General features: G+C 53.7%; 1 protein-coding gene across 3 annotated transcripts in view; it reads right to left on the reverse strand.

Annotated features, from left to right (window-relative positions):
- KCNC4 (potassium voltage-gated channel subfamily C member 4) overlaps window positions 1-15222 on the reverse strand; it is a 23125-nt gene that overhangs the window by 3431 nt on the left and 4472 nt on the right. For 2 of the 3 annotated variants that reach the window (XM_026864521.1, XM_026864523.1), the window contains 3 exons: window positions 11791-12727; window positions 10063-10248; window positions 4122-4446 (listed from right to left, as the gene is read on the reverse strand). In XM_026864521.1, coding sequence (XP_026720322.1) covers window positions 4310-4446; window positions 10063-10248; window positions 11791-12727 — 1260 coding nt within the window. In that variant the 3' untranslated portion in view covers window positions 4122-4309. Of the gene's footprint in view, window positions 1-4121; window positions 4447-10062; window positions 10249-11790; window positions 12728-15222 lie in introns of those variants that run through there. The other variant, XM_026864522.1, reaches the window with a different exon arrangement.

Raw genomic sequence — 15222 nt, forward strand, 5'->3', positions numbered from 1 at the left:
CACAGGACATATTCCTTGCCCCAGAGGAAGAGCGTGACCTGCTCCCCAGCAGTTTGCAAAATACTTTCTGAGCCTCCATTTACCTTTTCATGGGGGAAAAGCGTAAGGATCGATTGCCCGGGCGGAGGTAATGAAGTAACAGACTGGAAGCTGGGAGGCACCTATTTATAAGCTTATCTGCATCTTATTTTGCATCTGCCTCTGCTCTCCCTGTTCCTCGTCAGCATGGGCAAGGGATGGGGTTCTTTTTTTTTTTTTTTATTGTCATCAAATAAGCACTGAGGATTTTTCCTGGCAGTGCTGGGGAAGCCAGAAACAGGCTGCTTCTGGGTAGAGCAATTACTCTCTTGACATCTTAACCTCCTGCCCAGCTGCCTGACAGGCCTTTCTATTTTCTCAGCTCTTTCAGGCATCTCCCGAGAAACAGAGCAGTTGTTGCAACCATAACAATTAATACTTTGCACGCAACCCGGGATGGCAGCACAGTCTCCACGCAGCACTGAAGTCCGAGTCTCCCAGGATGAAGAGAGAAGGAAGGAGCTGTGGCTGGATGATGGAAGGGGGGAACTGCCCCCCAAACCCCCCCAGATATCCAAAGGATGAGGCTGCTCGGCATTCTCCCCCCTGCACGGCTGCTTTCTGCACTGGGTACGAATGGTTACAGGGGTTTGATCCCCATCCCAAAGTGCTTCCCGGTCTCAGCAGACAGACAGACACACGGACAGATGCCTGCAATGACTCCCAACAGCACCGGGGCAGCCCGACGCTGCGCAGCATCTCCGAGCCCATTCCCGCTGTAGAGCATCACCTGCACCTGCACCTGCGATGGGGCGAGAGGCACCGGGCCCCACAGCTCCCTGGGTGCCACGCTGCCGGGCATCACGCTATACACAGGCGAGGGGCACGTATACACGGTACACACAGTCCTTTATGTCCCGGCTCAATCCCAGCATCTTGCTGGGAACCCAACATGCTCACCCCATCCCACGGGAAACTCTCCTTTCCAGGCTGGGATACCAGCAGCAAGCTCCCTGCCCTGACAGTCGCTGCACACCAGTTGATTTTTTTTTTTTTTTAAATGCCTTTTTAGGACTTGGGCAGAGGCAGCCGGACTCCTATTGATTTATTCAGTTCATCAAGAATAAATCAAACAACCTTGCTTTCTCCCGCTGCTTTTCGCCTTAGCTGGAACGTGCGCTCCGAGCCAGATCCCTAAACATAGATAAGCGGCTGGGAGGATATTCGGGGGAAGTATCGTATATTCTTGCTCTATTCTTATCCTATTTTCTAGGCAGCCAATTTTGGCCACTGTTTGAGATAAAACCCTGGGCTACAGAGATATTTAGGGGTCTGCTCTTCTGATCCTCTACAGCTCCTCTTATAATCTTATCCAGGGGATTAACCCCTGCTAACTCGCCCCCCTAAACCAACCCAGACCCCACCTAAAAATAACAACATGTTGTTTTCCCCCTCCTGCATCCCCCAAATCACTTGTTCAGAAGAAGGCGGGGAGGAAGAGGGAGAAGATGCAATGGGTTTTTCAACAGTTTGGTGCCTCCCACTGAAATCCCTCCGTCTCCCATTCGGGGCTCGGTTGTTTTAGAGGAGCTTTTTGCACATTAGTCATCCCTTCTCCCGAGTTGCATAACACCACTGCTAAAAATTGCATCCTACCGGCTCCATGTCAGCTCTCATACTCAACCCTCGTCGCTCTGATGGGGATGAGATTTTTTGGGGGTCCACCAAGGGTTTTCCACACCAGGCAACTGGCTCCTGTGTTTGGATGAGCTGATCTGGGAGCCCGGTGGGGAAAAAGGAGAGGATGGGATCTCTTGGGACCTGTGGCTGCGTCTGTTCCAGGGTTAATCCTCTGCTTTCAAGAGACTCAAACCCCAAAGTCTGAGTCGCTTGATCTGCTTCTTCTGCAAGAGACAGGGAAGCAGAGCTGGTTTTTCATGCCTGGCTCATCCCCAAAGTCAGCGCATGACCTTGGTTTAATCATTTATGATTCAGAGACCACTGAAATCACGGAGGGTGACCTTCCCTCTCGCACAGGCTGGGGATATTCCAGCTCCTCCTGCTTCGAGAGGAGCCTGCTCCAAAGGGGAGGATGTGCCAGAGAAGCACTGCTATGGTGCCGCTGTACGCTCCCCTTCGCCCAGGGTTTGGGGGTGATTCATGAACCTGTCGAGTTACTCCGACCGTTTGGTGTGGGAATACACTTTAATTAAAGAAATCCAAGGAGCGCAGCTACACACGGCAAACTCATGCTGCCGGCAAGGCGTGAATCACCGCCATGGCACGGGGGTTGAAAACCGCTATAGGACATCCTGGGCAGAGGACAGATGCAAATCCTAATTTCTCCCCAAATTCAGAGAAATTCCAGCTCCAGCACCAGGTCTATGCAGTGCTCAGCTCCTGTCGTCAAGCCCCAGGGCTGATGGCACCGAGTTTTTTCCCCTCTTTTCTGCTTCCCTTTGACTCTCACTTCTCTGCTCACATGGCTGGGGCAGGGGAAGGCAGGAAGGAAAGAAAAGCAAAATAAAAGTCAAGGGCTTCTTGTTGGCCCCACGGAGGACTTGGAGGGGGGTTGTTTTAGAGATGTGGTGAGTGGCTCCTCTTGGCAGCTCCTTCAACTCAGTGGGGAGTTAAAAAAATAAGTTGGATTAAGCATTTAATGTTTCTTCCTTGCATAGCATCTCTTCCACTGGGGCAGAAAGGAGTTTTACTGCGGGAGGCTCTCAGCATGAACCCTTCTCTACACAGAGGGAAACTGAGGCACAGGGAGCCTGGGAAGGAGCAGGAGGGTCCTGACTATGGGATCTGCCAAAATCCAGCCCAGTTCCTTCGGGGTGCAGGAACACGCCTTGCACCAAGGGGGTCCTCACTCTGCATCATCCCCTGATCACCTGGTCTGGTTTGGCTGTGATGGAGGGGAAGGGCCTGACCCCAGAAAAGCTATTGGGGCTCTTTTTTTTTGAACATACCCAAGGCTAACCTCTGCTCCCCATCCTCCAGCTGAGAGTCCTCAGGTTCCAGCCCCACTGAGCTGGACTTGCTCAAAGGAAAGGGGCCAAGAGAGCACCGGGATGAGAGTTGAGACCTGGACTGCACCCTCCACACCAGCCCTTTCCAGCCACCCAAGACCCAGATGCCTCCAGGGAGGCAGAGCCGGGGCAGCAGGGCTAGAAACAAGCCAGAAGTTATGGCACCGAAGGTTTTGTTCTAGTTTGGGAAGACACCTGAGATCATTCAAAATCATCCCCCAAATGAATACATGTGAGCAAAAACCAGCAGAGTATCAGGGAGTTGGACACTCCAACCTTGTCCTCCCAAGGATGTGGGAGGACCCAGTTCAAACCCAGCTCCCACAGGGGTGCTCTGCCCCACCACCCTGCATCTGGATTCATCCCCCCCCACCCATTTAGGCATCATTTTGTCTCAAGTCTCTCATTTCCCCACTATTCAACAGCAGCTTTGTCAACCACTCCCAGGGACCAACATTCCCCACTCCACCACCCCCAGCTCTTCATGGGAACATCCATACACTTATTTTGCCAATCTTTTATCTCAGCCTCCGCACACTCCCTGAACCCAGGCCGGGGCCCTACAGCCTCCCACCTCCACAGGACCTTGGGGCTCATTTTCAAGGCTGCCAAAGCCACCTTCAGCCTCAGGCCCCTCCCTGAGGTTGGATGGAGAAGCAGACACAAGTGGGAAGGGAACGAGTGGGATTTAGGCAGAAAAAGGCACAAAACAAGAGGGGAACCACTGCTGGGCAGGGAATAGAGGTTTATTCATCTGTTGCCTCCAGAAACTTGAGGCTGGTTTAAAAAAAAAAAAAAAAGAGACCTAAAATTATATGAACTCAGCCATTTCCAGCACAATGATATATAATTTTATGAGTCAACATGTCCTCCTCGCATTTCCACCACCCTTTAGCCCAAGTGCAAACGGCCCACGGGGAGGAGGGCTCGACACCAGAGGGAAGTGCATGGGTTGGCCCAATTTATTTAGGATAAATAAGGTTTCAGGAGGGGAAAAAAAAACCTAAACACCTACTCCAGGGACCGTCCCAAACACATGGACATGAGACAAGTTCAATGGAGACGTTTTACGTGTCCTGCAAACCGGGCAGGGGGAGCACGACGGCAGCGCTGGGCTGGAGAAGATCAGAACCCGCTTCTGAGGGATGGAGATGTCCCAGCTCGGTCTCCTCTGGGCACAGGCACCGCCGCGGAGACACGGCATCACGGGGAAGGGGGGGACAGAGCGACACGACACGACAAAGCGGGATCCAGGCGGCGATTTAGAGGATGGAAGGGACAGGAGAGCAGGGACGCCGCAGAGGACAGGGAGAGCTGCAGCGGGACGCGAGGGGAGTCAAGCCCACTGTGGATCCTGCCACACCGTCTATGCTGCTTAGGCTTCGGGATTTTCCATAGCCTTCGTGAAAAAAACGGACAGGTTAGAGCAGAGCAGCCTTTTCCTTCCCAAGGCTCGGAAAGCAAAGAGCACCAGGGTGAGCATCGCCCAGCCCCACACCCCAATTCAACCCCCTAAATAATTCAGGAAGGGCTTTTTGAGAGCAACCAAGCTTCTTCAGATCCTGCAGACCTCCCTCCCTTCCCCTTGGCTCCCCGTACAGTCAAGCAGCACCAGCCGAATCCAGGATTCAAGAATCATTGATGTCGGGAGACCAAAACGGTCCTGGGGTGTGTTGGGCTTTGTTTCCCAAATTGCTCTGAATGCGGAATGAGTCTGGGGATTTTGTGGGTTGAAGCAAACAGGGAAAAGCAGCAGAACTCAAACAAATAGGGGATTTGGAAGGAGTTATTCCCCCAGCTCCGGTTTTTAAGCTGGCTATGGCAGCGAGCTGCTGCTGACACCTTTCTGCATGAAAAGGAGCAGGTAGACATGCTCATTATTTTCCATAAGAAATTGCATTAAAGAGCAAATATTTCTACTGCTTTAAGCATGGGAATCCTTCACACTCCCTCAAAGAGCCAGAAATTGCTCCAGATTTTAATGAAAAGCAACAGCCAGAACAAATGCTCTCGCAGGTCAAAAGACACTTTTCTTTCTGGAAAGAAACTAAGTATTCACACTGAAAATTGGATTTTTAGGGCCAAACAGCAGCTCTGTTCAAAGATGAGCCCCAAGATTTGCTCTCTGGATTGCTGCACCTTGCAGGGACAGCTCTGCTGGCAAAACATGGAAAATTAAGGATGCTCCCGGCTGTGGTGAGCCCAACCACCCTGTGCCATGCTGCGCTCGCTGCATCTTCCCCGAGAGTGCCCAGGCAAGCAAATCCAGCCTCACGTTTGCCTTCCCTGCAAGCACCAGCGAGCTCTGGAGAAAGCAAGCGCGCGCCAGCGTGCGTACGCAGCGGGGGAGCGGAGGGAGGAGGCTCCCTGACAGCAGAAAAACAAGGTGATGGATGGCCCCTTCGGCAGCGCCAAGCTGGGAACCGTCCCCGCATCCCCCCTGGGGAGTTACTGGCGCATCTTCGGGTTCTGCTTTGATGCGAAGGCACCGACAGCGGGTGCTGGCCCGGCCGGGCTGTTCTGGGCTTGGATCAGGGATTAACGCTCACACCGGAGTGACCGTGGCATCAGCCCCACGCACACCCCCGAGGAGGATGCCGAGACACAAGCATCATCTGGAAAAGGCTCTAGAGCATTACTTCTTCAAATCTGATTTTTATCCCGTATTTACACTTTTCTCCTAATCATTTCCCAACCACAGCAGCTGGCAGGGAGGCACAGGAGTCTTCAACTGCTTCCCATAACTCAGCCCCACAGCAGACGGCTCCTCCAGCTTCAACGCAGAGAAAGGTCCAGGGGACAGAGGACCATCTGCCTAAACCCGCCGCTGACTTCAGCAAAGCTTTTCCAGTTCTCGCAGTGGAAGTGAGAGCGGAATCAGGCCCCAAAGAGAAGAGCAATTTCCTTATTTGCTTTTTGGCATGAATCCACACAGTGAGTGAGGAGGGGAGCCCCATCCCGAGCTGGGGATGTTTCCCACCTACAACAGCTGATGCAAAGACCCTCTGCTCCCAGAAAAAAACTGCATCGGGCTCATCCTTCAGCAAACCTTGCTCTTTTCCTGGGAGCACTGAGGCTCTTTGAAGAGCTCATGCATTTCCCTGCCACCCTGAGCCACGCGTGTGGGAAGCAATCGTGCCGAGATGCAACCGGTCCCTGAAAGCTTGGGGTTACTGGTGGATCCAGCACCCAAACAACATCAGTTTGGCAGAGAGGTGTTATGGGCTTGCTAGAAGCTGCTTGCCTTGGCGATGCAAGGACTCGCTGCTGCGGTTGAGCACTTTACAGGGATGCTCTTTGCCCTCTTGCTCAGATCACTGAATAGAAAATGATGGAAACGGGCATAGGAACAGGGCCAAAATCATGCTGCCAAGTTTGATTAAGTCTCAAGCGTCACAGTTTGGGGCAGCACTTTGTAAAGATGTTTGATTGTCCCAAGGCCCCTCTGCACCAGGACTCCAAGGGAAAACCTGCCCCGAGCCCAACACGTTGTTTTTTCCACCAATTTATCACCACACTCGTGGCAGCACCTGGGAAGGAGCTCAGGACTCCATCCCTCAAGGCCATCATGGTTTTCCACCAAGCTCAGGGCCAGGTGCCACCACGGAGTCAAGCTGCAAAGCGATGGAGGATTGTGCTCTGCTAATTGCCACCGGTGCTGTTCGTTAACGGAGCCGGTATCCCAGCAACTCGCATAGGTGCTAACTGAGGTCACCGGGATCACTTTATAAACGGGTTTGTTGCCAAGGAGCTGTATAGAGGCATCTGATAAAAAGAGTGGCGGGGCAGCGCGTAACCCCCGGGGGCTTCTCCCTGGGACTCGGTGATGCCGCGCTCCCTGCGTGCAAACGCTCGCGGCTCCCGAGTGCACGTGCACGCTCGCACATGCTTTGAGCCGGCAGCAGATGGGGATGGGGTAATGCAAGCAGACAGCATTGCCCAGGAACGCCTGTGCTTGTTTATAACGGCGGCCTGGCACTCGGCTGCGTGTTGCAGGCACTCGCACGCGTGTCCCCGTGCAAACGTGGGCTTGTCCTCACTCCCCCCCCCCCCCCAGCCAAGCATCATCGGTGGATGCTCACGTGAGCATCCCCGCGCTCAATCCCACGCTGCTCAAGCCACGCGCCGGTCACGGCCCTGCACTAATAGCAAGCAACAGAGTAAAAATCAGCTGCATGCTGCTCTGGGTTCTGGCAACCAAGCCAAAAATTGCCACTTTGCCATGCCAGCTTGCCAGCAAAGGGAGGTGCTGGAAGAGCTGACCTGCCAGGAGGGTAAACCTCACTCCCTCCATTTAACCCTGTTGCCTGTGGCTTCTCTTGAAATCCCACTCTGGTTTCAATCACTCACTTTTCCTAGATCGTCATAACCCATCTCGCTGGCATGGGGGATGCTGGACTCACCCTACCTCCATATCCCTCCATCCAAGAGAGGACAGGGACTCACATGCCAAGACAGAGCCATGCCAACACATCTGGGCCTCAGCAGGACACATTTTGGGGAACTGCTGAGCAGGACCCGATGCTGAAGGGAGATAAGGGGTCTGAAGCTGTCCCCAGCAGCAAGGGAGGAAGGTGACGCCAGTGGAAGCAGCAATAGGAACAAGAAACAGATGCCATGTGGCAATCCACTGCAGTCCAGCCCGGCCTCCTCCAGGGCCCAGGTCCAAGGGGTGGTGGCAGGGGTAGTAGCTCTTCTCTTTGACCTGTCCCAACAAGGCCAACCGCTGGAATCAGGCTTGAACCATGATGGATGCTGAGGTCTGCAGCATATTCCTGAACCAGTTCCATCTCCTGATTTCCACAGCTTGTACAGACATCAGTACCTGTCCCAGGATCTGACAGATGGCCATCAGCAAGTCGGGCTCAGAACCAAGCTCATCTCAATTTGCAGAGCTGCCAACATCCCAGTACCAGAACAAACAGCCTCAGCAGGAGATAAATCAGGACCGAGGGAAGAGGCGCCTCTGCGGCTCCCAACGGCTTTCGGCTGGAGTGCAGGAGGCTGCTTTGCCCCTCTGATCGTCTCAGGTCACCACCTGACCCTGACCACGCTGGAGCATTTCACTAGGGAAGACATCAGCCCTGTCCTCCCGGGACAGCATCCCACCACTCCCTCCCCAACAGCCCAAGCAGGATGCAGATATTGAGGTTCCCTCTGCCCAAAAGGTCTCACACATCACTCAAGCCTCTCTGGACACCAGATCCACCTTTCTCCAGGTGTAAGATCATTTCAGCAAGGTGGGGCTAGACGACTCACATACACATCTATTTTTAATTGTAAAAAGCACTCTGACATTTGCAGGAAAGACTCCAGAACAAACCAAGACAGATCACCAAAGTGCCCTTTCGAGTAGCTGCTGCTGCCACCATGCAAGGAGAAAAAGTTCTGGGTCTCCTGCAACCAAGTAACGTGATTTGGGAGCCCAGTGAAAGCAGCACTGGATCCTCAGCTCTTAGATCTATTCTACTTTTCTTGGCTTCAGTGAGACCAAGCTCAAGTACTTCAGCTGAAGAGAGGCCTCACTGGAGCATCTTGTAAGGATGAAGCTCAGCACTGGCTTTCATCACTCTCCTTCATCCCTTCCAGGTCAGCATCCCCGCAGGGTGGAGCAGGACTAGAGCCCCCTCGCCTCTTTGCATTAGCGGACATTAAGAAAATAGATCAACCTCACAGAAAAAGGCACTTCCAGGAAAAAAAAAAAACATGAGGAGTTCCAAGCAAATATCTGTATAGTACCCTTCTGCCCAAAGATGAGCAAAGCTTTTCATTTTTTTCCCTTTCGAAGGGATGAGGTTGAGCAGTAATCCTTGATTTCCCAGGAGGAAGCAACCAATTAGCTTCTGCTAATGCAATAAATGTGATTGCCCCCAAACACCTCCGTATGTCCCAAGCCCATCCAGTCTTTACTATCCCAAGCAGTGCTGCAGCAACAAACCCTTGAGGGCCTCCAAAGCACCAACAGCAGGAGCCAGCAGGTCCTGGTGTGCAGCTCAGAGACGTAGCATCTCGTCTTTCCTCCTGCCTGGTCCCAGCCCACATGCACCGTTCCCTGTGCGTAACTGGCATTAGATGGTACCAAGGAGGGAGAGGTAGGTCAGCTCTGCAGCTACATCATCCCACGGCACCCTGGACACACGAGAAAATCTGCAGAACTGAAAAACTGAGCCACGTCCTAAAAATTATCCCAGCGATCAAGGGTGCAGCTGGATTTTGTGGCTCAAGGAAGGCGCTGCATCTACCCTCCCAGGAGTCGGGCACAGGGCACACTCACCGGTGGAGCAGAGAGCGCTGGAGGATGGGGCAAGGGCACCAGGCTGAAGAGGAGTGTTGTTTTGTCATGGGAAGAAGAGTTTTATGTTTTCCTGACTCATCTCCCCCACAGTTTCCCATAGGAAACCTCAACACTCAGCAAAGCTCACTTTCTAAGCCCAGAGGAGACAGCCTTTCTGGCAGCCCGGTGCTTTTGGCAAGGCAGCACTCGACACATCGCGGCTCCCCACGCTCGAACCCACCAAAAGACATCAGAGGGGTAAGGAAAGGAAAAGCCGGTGGATTTCTTTCCCTACAGAAAACGTTTCGACTACCTGTGGTCACAACCTCACCACATCCCCAGGAGAGATGTCCCCCTCACACCGCCTGGGACAAGTGATTGAAGCCCGAGGGGAAGAGCTGGAGGGACAGGAGAAGCAGGAGCACTGGGGAGCAGAGGGACAGACCTGTCCCCAAGGAGGGCGGTGCAGCCAGCATGGGGTCACAGACCCCAAATGGTGGCAATCAGGGGGAAGAGAACTTGAGGGAGGAGAAAACAAAAAGGATAGAGCTAGCACAGAAAGACGTGGTGGACAGAGATGAAGCAGATGGAGAGGCAGGAAGACAAGTGGATCTGGGGAGCAGAGAACAACAGCCAGGCAGGCAGATGGAGATGAACCACTGTCTTGGATTGATGCAACAAACCTCCACCTCACTCCTCCGCAGCCCACGGGCCAGCTCACACCTCCAGCATCAGCCATACCTTTCTGGATGCCTCCATCCGCTGCACAGGAGAAGTCACCCGTGGCCAGCAGGAAGCACGTGGAGGATTTCTTGTTCTTATCCCGGGTGCTGGAGCGCCGCATGGGCCGCTTCTCCTCATCGGTCGGTGACAGCGGCTGCTCCTCGTCTGACAGCACCACGTTGGCCTCACCGTTCTGCTTAGAGTCTGCGAGAAGGTGGCAGAGATCCATCAGCAGTCATTAAACCCACAGGACAAGGCGTTTGGGGTGGCCAGAAGGGTTTGCTTAGACCATGCAAGGAACCAGAAGACCAGACTGCAGGTGACCCAGAGCAACACCCAGAAATTCGGGTACCAATCCCAGCCTGGACATGCTAATTTAGAGTGACCAGGGGAGCAGAACCATGCCAGATTTTAATCCCAAGCAGCAAACAGCAGCTTTTACTCCTGTTGAGGGTTTTACACCCTGCGTGAAGCCAAGCAGGGTTTGCCAGGGAAGAGACACCCCTTGTCTTTGAGATCCACCCACCTAACTGGTGTAAATTAGCTCTCCAAAATTCACACTGCTGAGATACAGGCTGCTCAGGTTAGGGGTGAAGTGCTAAATTATATTGTCTGACTCTCTGGTTTGTTAGCTGAGAGGATGCTATGCCAGGTGAAGGTCTGGCCAGAGCTCCTGGGTCGGTCTTGGGGTAAAGGGATGGGGCTGACCTGCTCGTCCAGAGCAGGGCAGCTGCTCTCACTGCACCCCACTGCCAGGGCTCCTGGGGCAGACGGGATGTATAGGCACATGGGAAATGAAGATTTGTAAAGGAAAACACCTATGTGGGGCATGTGGAGCTCCCTGTGTCCCCAGGGGTAAAGGACCATCACTGTGAAACACATATGGCCAGATGTGTGGCTGCTCAGGGCTGACCTCAGTGAATGCCACGTTGGTGCAGGATGCAACCCCACCGTGGTCCCTCCTGTTTCCACACTGCTCCGGAGGAGCCGCTGGCAGCAAACTAAGATGAAAAGGGCAAAGCAGCCTCTGTGGCCAGCAGTGATACCGTGGCAGGGCTCTTGCAGTCCCCCAAGCGATGCTGCCCACCACCGAGGGACCACAGCTGGGGCCATGCCCTCTCCCGGCCTGGCCAAACCCCAGCTCAGTGTGTGAGACCAAGTGATAAATGTATAGGGGCTGATTTTTCTCCTGCCTGGGTGCAGGATTTGGAGCAGTGTTGACCTTGCCGTGCGAGGATGCTACATCTATTAGAAGATGAACTGGGAGGTGGGATCGAGCCCCAGGGAATATCCATGGATTTATCCATTGTAGTGAAGCTTGCCCTGATTTATGGTGGGGACAAGCAAAGGAATATCTAATGCAAGGGCATGCCAAGCTAAGATGAGAATTGAGCAAATGGTCTTCCTCTGTCAGTGTGAGGAAGAGGTGGGCTAAGTAGGGACACTTTGAATCACACCACGGTGGCTTGATCTATGCCATTAGGAGAGCAGGAGATGGCCTTTCCCCCCCTGCCTGGAGGGGGGATCTTGATCTCCAGAATCTTGGTCCACCAAAACAGCACCCAATTCCCAGACACCCAAGGGCCCCAGTCCTTTCTGCACCAGGTTCTCACCACCCCAAGAGCTGGAGGCCGTGTCCTGCAGCAGGGAAGTCTCAGGGACTCTGGGACCGAGGGGGACCAAAAATGCTGCCTTGAGGGCTCCTGGAGTCCTCCCCCTCCCTCTGTCCCACCTTTTGGGTCTCACCTGACCGCTTCCGCTCAGCTGCCCCCTCCTCTACCGCCAAGGGGCAAGTGTCGCTCTGGGTGCTGTTACGGGGGGAGTTTTCCTCAGATTTGCAGTAGGTAGGGGAGTCCAGCGGGGCCGGACGGGGTATATGCTTTTTCTTCTTCTTTGGCAGCTTCTGCTTGGCCATGGCCAACGAATAGTACATCCCAAAGTTATTGACAATAACGGGCACAGGCATGGCGATGGTGAGCACCCCAGCCAACGCACAGAGAGCCCCCACCACCATGCCCGACCAGGTCTTGGGGTACATGTCGCCGTAGCCCAGGGTTGTCATCGTGACCACAGCCCACCAGAACCCGATGGGGATGTTCTTAAAGTGAGTGTGGTCGCTCCCGCGAGGGTCAGACGTCTTGGCTCCGATCCGCTCAGCGTAGTAGATCATAGTGGCAAAAATCAAGACCCCCAAGGCGAGGAAGATGATGAGGAGCAGGAATTCATTGGTGCTGGCCCGGAGTGTGTGGCCCAGCACCCGGAGACCCACAAAGTGCCGTGTCAGCTTGAAGATCCGGAGGATCCGGACGAAACGGACCACCCGTAGGAAGCCCAGTACGTCCCGGGCAGCTTTGGAGGACAGGCCGCTGAGACCTACCTCCAGGTAGAAGGGCAAGATGGCCACAAAGTCAATGATGTTGAGCAGGTTTTTAACGAAGAGAAGCTTATCTGGGCAGCAGATGATGCGAACCAGGAACTCGAGGGTGAACCACAGCACACAGACCCCTTCGATGTAGGTAAGGATAGGCTCCGTCTCCACTTTATGCGTCAGCAGAATCGTCGTGGTGTTGCCAACCACGAGGGTCTCCGTCACGTTGACGTCGATGTTGAAGGCCTCGTGCGTTTCCAGGCAGAAGGTTGTGATGGAGACCAGGATGAAGAAAAGCGAGGCGAAAGCAACTACCTGCAGAAGGAGAAATTGCACACACCGTTAGCTGATTGGGTCAACCGCTCCTGATTCGTTGATTTGGGTCAACCTGCCCTCTTTGGAGAAGAGCAACAATTTTATGAACCCCCCGTGACAACAACTTTGGGGCAGCCTGAGACACCCTTCTGATGTCACCTGCCTTTGGTGCATCTCTTCTAACCCCTGTTAGTGAACAGCAGTAGCAGGGATGGGAGAAGCCCTCATTTGATAAAAATGAGCTCAACAGGCTCAAAACACCCCAGGAGCTACACTGCTGCCACCCACTTCCCTGAGACCAAGGATGGAGAACAGAGAGGGTTCCCTGGACCTGCCCCATGAGTTGAGAGCAAGCCTCAGTGTCTGGGGCCACCAGTCCAGAACCTTTCTCCAAGTGCTGGGCTCCAGCTGTGGCTGGAGATGTGCCAGAAATGACAAGTGATGGGGATGAAGGGAGACCTGCAACAGCCTGGGTTTGGAACAAGCCCCCACTGGGAACACACATGAAAAGGGAACTTCGAGAGGACTACGTTAAAGAGTTTTTCCCCACATTCATCCCACCCCTGCAATGAGCTGTTCGCACTCTTCATGACTGTGAGGTTTGGGGTCTGGATGTCTCAGAGATGTCCTTTAGCCCCCTCCCTGCTCCCTAAGGGTCAGTGATGGACAGTGTGTCCACAAACGGTCCCAAGACTGAGAGGGTAGGATGAGGAGGATCAAAGCAGGCAGAGCTCAGTGTCCCGTGGATGCCCGGGCCTGGTGATACACCACATGCTCCCGTTTCTCCCCTCTGCCCGACCAGTGAGACCTTTGTCCTCTCCCCATGACACGCTGCCGCTTCGCCTCAGATAGGAGCGAGGAGGGGCCGGCAGCACGCGGTGGGAATCACAGGCTGTGTCAGAAAGAAAACACTTTGTCGTCCCCCCCATCAATCCTGCTCAGCCCTCCTCCCCGACAGAATGAGCTCATGATGAGTCCATTACCCAGAGCATCTGTTTCCAAGAGCCCCCGAAAAAAAAAAAAAAGCCTCCGAGCAGAAAAGCTCTTCTACCTTCCTCCAGCACAAAAGCACAGAGCGTTTGGCTTCCTGGGAGCAGATCCTGCTAGAGCACCCTTTGCTGCTACACACCCTGCCGGCACCGAGCAGGATACGACCTTTTGCTATCAAACCCACCCCATGGGCTGCGTTCAGCAGGCAGCTGCACCATGAGCCTGCTGGAGACAACAGCCTGGGTCCTCGGCTGGAGTGAATCAGCAGCAGAGACAGCCTGAGTCACGCTTGAGAAAAACCCAGCCCTGGACACCAGCGGTAACGCGCTGGCAGCTCTGAGCCTCCCCAGAGCATCCTTGAGGGGTGTCCCCAAGGACAAACCCGTGTGGGTCCTGCACAGAGAGCATCAGCCCTCCAAAAGTTAGGTGTGAATTTCAAGCCAGGCTCTAATTGATGGAGAAACCTCTAGAAGATGAATCTCCCCCCACAGCAATAGACACCTGCTCGGGGATGGGCCGAGATGCTCCATTGCCCCTCAGATCAGACCACTCTGGCCCACGCACCGTGATGTGGCAGCCACGCACAATTCGTGAAGCAAACACAACAAAAAAGTGGGATCTTAAAGCAAGGCTGGTTTAACCAGTGTGTCTACACAGCGGTGGCATGGCCAAAATAATCTGCTTTTCAGCTGCGGGCTGAGTAACGTCCCCAAGTTTCCCCGTATGGAAAACTTGAAGAGTTAAAACTTAGACTCAAAGCAAAGTAGCAAGAAAAAAAATTACCAAGGAAGAGAGTGAGACCCTGCAAACACTCCGGCAATGAAGCAGCCCTGCTGTATGAGCCATGTAGGTGAGATCTGATTTAGCCCCAGGAGCAAAAGCAACCTCTAAAAATAGTAGAGTCAGGTTCACAGCCGGTGCCAACCACCGTCCCCCCTCAAAGTCAATAGTGCTGCTCTAGTTTTGTGTCAGCTGAAGATCTGATCTGAGATGTCTTACCTCAGCTTTACCCTCCGCTCCAAGCTCAAATTATTTTTTTTCCGAAACTGTCTTAAAAATAAAATCAAATCCATGTACATACACAGTAGCCACCAATACAGCACCAAAAGTCCCACCAAACAAGTCCTCCAGAGCCTGCGGATGATCTCCACGATCTCAACACGCGCTCAACAGCTTGGGATGGACGTTCCCCAAAAAACCCCACGCCCCTCCCAGGGGGTCACTAGCCTGGAAGCCCCAGTGGAAGTGAGGTCAGGACCCCACAGGTCGGGCTGCAAAGGGAAAAATAATGAAGAGCTACAAGTAATCAGAGTTTGGAAACAGAGGTAAAATCACAACCAGGGCAGTTTCCCATGGGGAGAAAAAGAATTTTACATCCAGCTGGGACAGCAGCTACACTAGGGACCAAATTTTTACTGAGACTGGACTAGATGCAGAGGTCAAGATCCAGTGGGCATCAGTGCTGCGAGGAAGAAATGCTAAAAGCCGGGGGGGGGGGGGGGTGG

The sequence above is a fragment of the Athene cunicularia genome, assembly GCF_003259725.1.
Source record: "Athene cunicularia isolate RWA chromosome 26 unlocalized genomic scaffold, athCun1 chr26_part2, whole genome shotgun sequence".
NCBI classification, from domain to species: Eukaryota; Metazoa; Chordata; class Aves; order Strigiformes; family Strigidae; genus Athene; species Athene cunicularia.